Source organism: Panthera leo, chromosome A2 (genome assembly GCF_018350215.1).
Source record: "Panthera leo isolate Ple1 chromosome A2, P.leo_Ple1_pat1.1, whole genome shotgun sequence".
Lineage (NCBI taxonomy): Eukaryota > Metazoa > Chordata > Mammalia > Carnivora > Felidae > Panthera > Panthera leo.
Genome location: NC_056680.1, coordinates 3,274,295 through 3,277,326, shown reverse-complemented (window position 1 = coordinate 3,277,326; position 3,032 = coordinate 3,274,295). Strand labels below are relative to the sequence as shown.

The window sequence follows — 3,032 nt, the reverse complement described above, 5'->3', positions numbered from 1 at the left end:
ACCGCGGCGACCCCCGCAGCCCGCGCGGCGATTGGGCGAGGCCGCGTCACGTGACAGCCCGCCTCGGGAAGAAGGGAGCGCCGGGAGCATCCTCGCGAGAGTCGAGGCTTCTATTCCTCCCCATGACTCCCTTATTGATATTCCCGCGGACGACCGGGGTTTCCTCTCGGCCGCCTGTCATTGGCGGGGAGGAGGTGCCCTGCGATTGGAGGCGGAAGATGTCAAGCCGAGAGTTCTACACTGTGATTGGCTGAGCGTGTGGGCGAGGTCTGCGGGAGGAGGAGGGCCAGGCTCCTACGTCATGACGAAACGTTTTACGTAGGGTGACGGGTGACAACCTGAAACTGCGGTTTAGCGAGAACGAAGTTTTTGGTTTTTTCTAATTGGACATCGACTGAATATAGCAGCAGAAATTAGAATGATAAGTTTCTTTTTATAGGAACAACAGAAAGAAGATGTTACATGCAGAAAAAAAGTTAAAACAATAAAAAGGCTGTACAGCAAAAAGAAGTAAATTCTGTGCAGCCCTTCAGAAGCACTTAATATGCACTAAATATGTTCAGAGGGAATGAATGAAATGGATCTTACTGACTTAATCCTCGGGATTTTTGCAAACACGGTTTCCTCGCCTAGAAAACTCCGCAGCTCTTTTCCTGCCTGGTTTTCTTCCTAACTTTCGGATCTTGGATAGGCACCTCAGGACAGCCTTTCCTCCCCCCTACAAGGCGGATGGAAGTTCCTTACAAACAGTTTTTTTCCTTGAAGCAATTACAGCTTATGTTTGATTAGGGCTTTATTTGATTTATTATCTTTGTCACTAGCTCCACGAGAGCAGGAATAACTTATCACTGTACCCCCACGACCTCTCAGTGACTGACACACTAGCAAGCACTCAATAAAGAGTCACTGAGCAAATGCATAAACTTCATTTGATTGGACTGTGTGATCGTGTAGGTTAAAAGCCTCCCACAGAGCAGAGGTCTTCTATCAACCTGTGAGCCTTAGAGTAGGTTTTCTTTAGCTCCAATCTGAGAAGTGATGAAAGAACACTGAAATTTAGTCCAACTTTGGGATTCTATCCATTCTGTAGATTGGATAATTAAAGCCGAATTGTTTGGAAGTAATGTGGAGACAGAGGGAACTTAGGAATATCACTTTGGGCAAGTCATGTCTTACTCAAGGCCTGAGTTTCCCCATATGAATCGTGACATTCTGGCATTAGGCAATGCTTTAAGCCAGTGGATCACGATTGAGAGTGCCTCACAGAATCACGTGGGAAATTTTTTTTTTAATTTTTTTTTTAACGTTTATTTATTTTTGAGACAGAGCGAGACAGAGCATGAACCGGGGAGGGTCAGAGAGAGAGGAAGACACAGAATCTGAAACAGGCTCCAGGTTCTGAGCTGTCAGCACAGAGCCCGACGCGGGGCTCGAACTCACAGACCGCGAGATCATGACCTGAGCCGAAGTCGGCCGCTTAACCGACGGAGCCACCCAGGCGCCCCACGTGGGAAATTTTTAAAAACTATTCACAACAGTCTCATCAGGACCTTTGGGAGGGAGGTTGCGGCATATGTATTCTGAAACAATCCTCTTAGTGCAATATCCTCTGTTGAGGCCATTGGAAGCTTCCAGCAGTCTTTGCTTGAGAAAAAGCACCCAAATCTGTCGGAGATTTCGGTACTGAAGTCGCAAACACTTCAGCTCTAGCACTTTCTTGTTCCTCTTTTTGGATTAACTTGTTCATTCCAATTCATTAGTAACTTCCAATTAATTGAATTCAATAAAAACTGATGTAAAAACTATCAAGTAACATGTATCAATCTGGGAAGACTTCCTTCCTGAAGCCGGTGACATTCCAAACAGATTGCTCTTTTACACATAGGATCAGGGGGAAAGGTTGGGGGAGAATACGCATTAAAGGAACAACATTAGCAAAGGTCAACAGGAAACAGGGATCATGGGTTATAGAAAAGGAAGAGAGCTGAAGTCCGAAGGGTTGATAGAGCCAAAATTTGCAAGCTTTGTAGGCCATGCTAGGAAGTTGAGGGGATTCTGAGGTCAGTAGACTGATATGATAGAAATTGTGTTATAGAGCATCTTTCTGTCTGTGTTTTAGAGGGGAAATTAGAGGGGAACCTGCAGGTGGGCATACCAAGAGGAGGCTGGTGGGATGGTCTGGTCAGGGCAGGGAGGACAGTGGGTATAGAAAGGAGAAGTGACACGCTGATGTCTGACTTGGGCCACTGAATGGATGAGCACGTTGCAGGGTGGAAGGCGGTGTGTGGGGGAGGGACTAACCGCGCGGAGAACTGGGTTAGCCGAGATTAGCAAACAGGTATCTGGAGATTTGTAAACCTTCAGCCTCCCAACCTCCCCGGAAGGATTTAAGCGCCTTTCCTTTAAACGTTAAGACTACCTCCGCGACCCCAGGGGTCGCTGCAGCCTCCACGGACTCTCTAGGCTCGCTCCTGTCTCCTCGCTGGCGGAGGCGGCCGCCCCAGGGCAGGCGAAGTGCGCGTGCGTTCTCTGGCCGGCAGGGGGCGCGCGTGCGCAGTCGGGGCCCGGGGCGCGCGCCAGCCGGCACCGGAAGTGTGCGGTTGCCATGTAATATCCTGGCCGCGCGGGCGCGCGAGGGGCTGAGGCGGCGCTGGGGCGGGCGCGGAGCTGGCGAGAGGGAGGTGGAGGCGGCGCCGAGGGGGCCCGCTGAGGCGCGCGGGGTGTCGGCGGCGCCCGGGAGCTTGTCGCTTGCGCGGTCCCTCCGGTTCGGGCGGGAGCCCCCACGACGGAAGGCAGCATGTCGGTGGCGGGGCTGAAGAAGCAGTTCTACAAGGCGAGCCAGGTGAGCGGAGGCCGAGGCGGGGAGTGAGTCTCGGGCCCCGGGCTGCCCGGAGTCGGGGGTCAGACCAGGCCCGACCCCGACTCGGGAGGGGGCCGCGGGCACCGAGGGGGCGACGTTGGCACGCGTGCCCCGCTCGGTGAGCAGAGCCCAGGAGGGACAGGGGCTGCGAGCGAGGGGACCCAGGCCCAGC

At 52.7% G+C, this 3,032-nt stretch overlaps 1 protein-coding gene across 1 annotated transcript in view; it reads left to right on the top strand.

Annotated features, from left to right (window-relative positions):
- The first annotated feature begins 2,638 nt into the window (after positions 1 to 2,638).
- The window catches only part of SH3GL1 (SH3 domain containing GRB2 like 1, endophilin A2), a 30,313-nt gene continuing 29,919 nt past the window's right edge, over positions 2,639 to 3,032 (top strand). Inside the window, exon 1 of the mRNA XM_042928065.1 lies at positions 2,639 to 2,842. Coding sequence (XP_042783999.1) covers positions 2,798 to 2,842 — 45 coding nt within the window. The 5' untranslated portion in view covers positions 2,639 to 2,797. The remainder of the gene's footprint in view (positions 2,843 to 3,032) is intronic.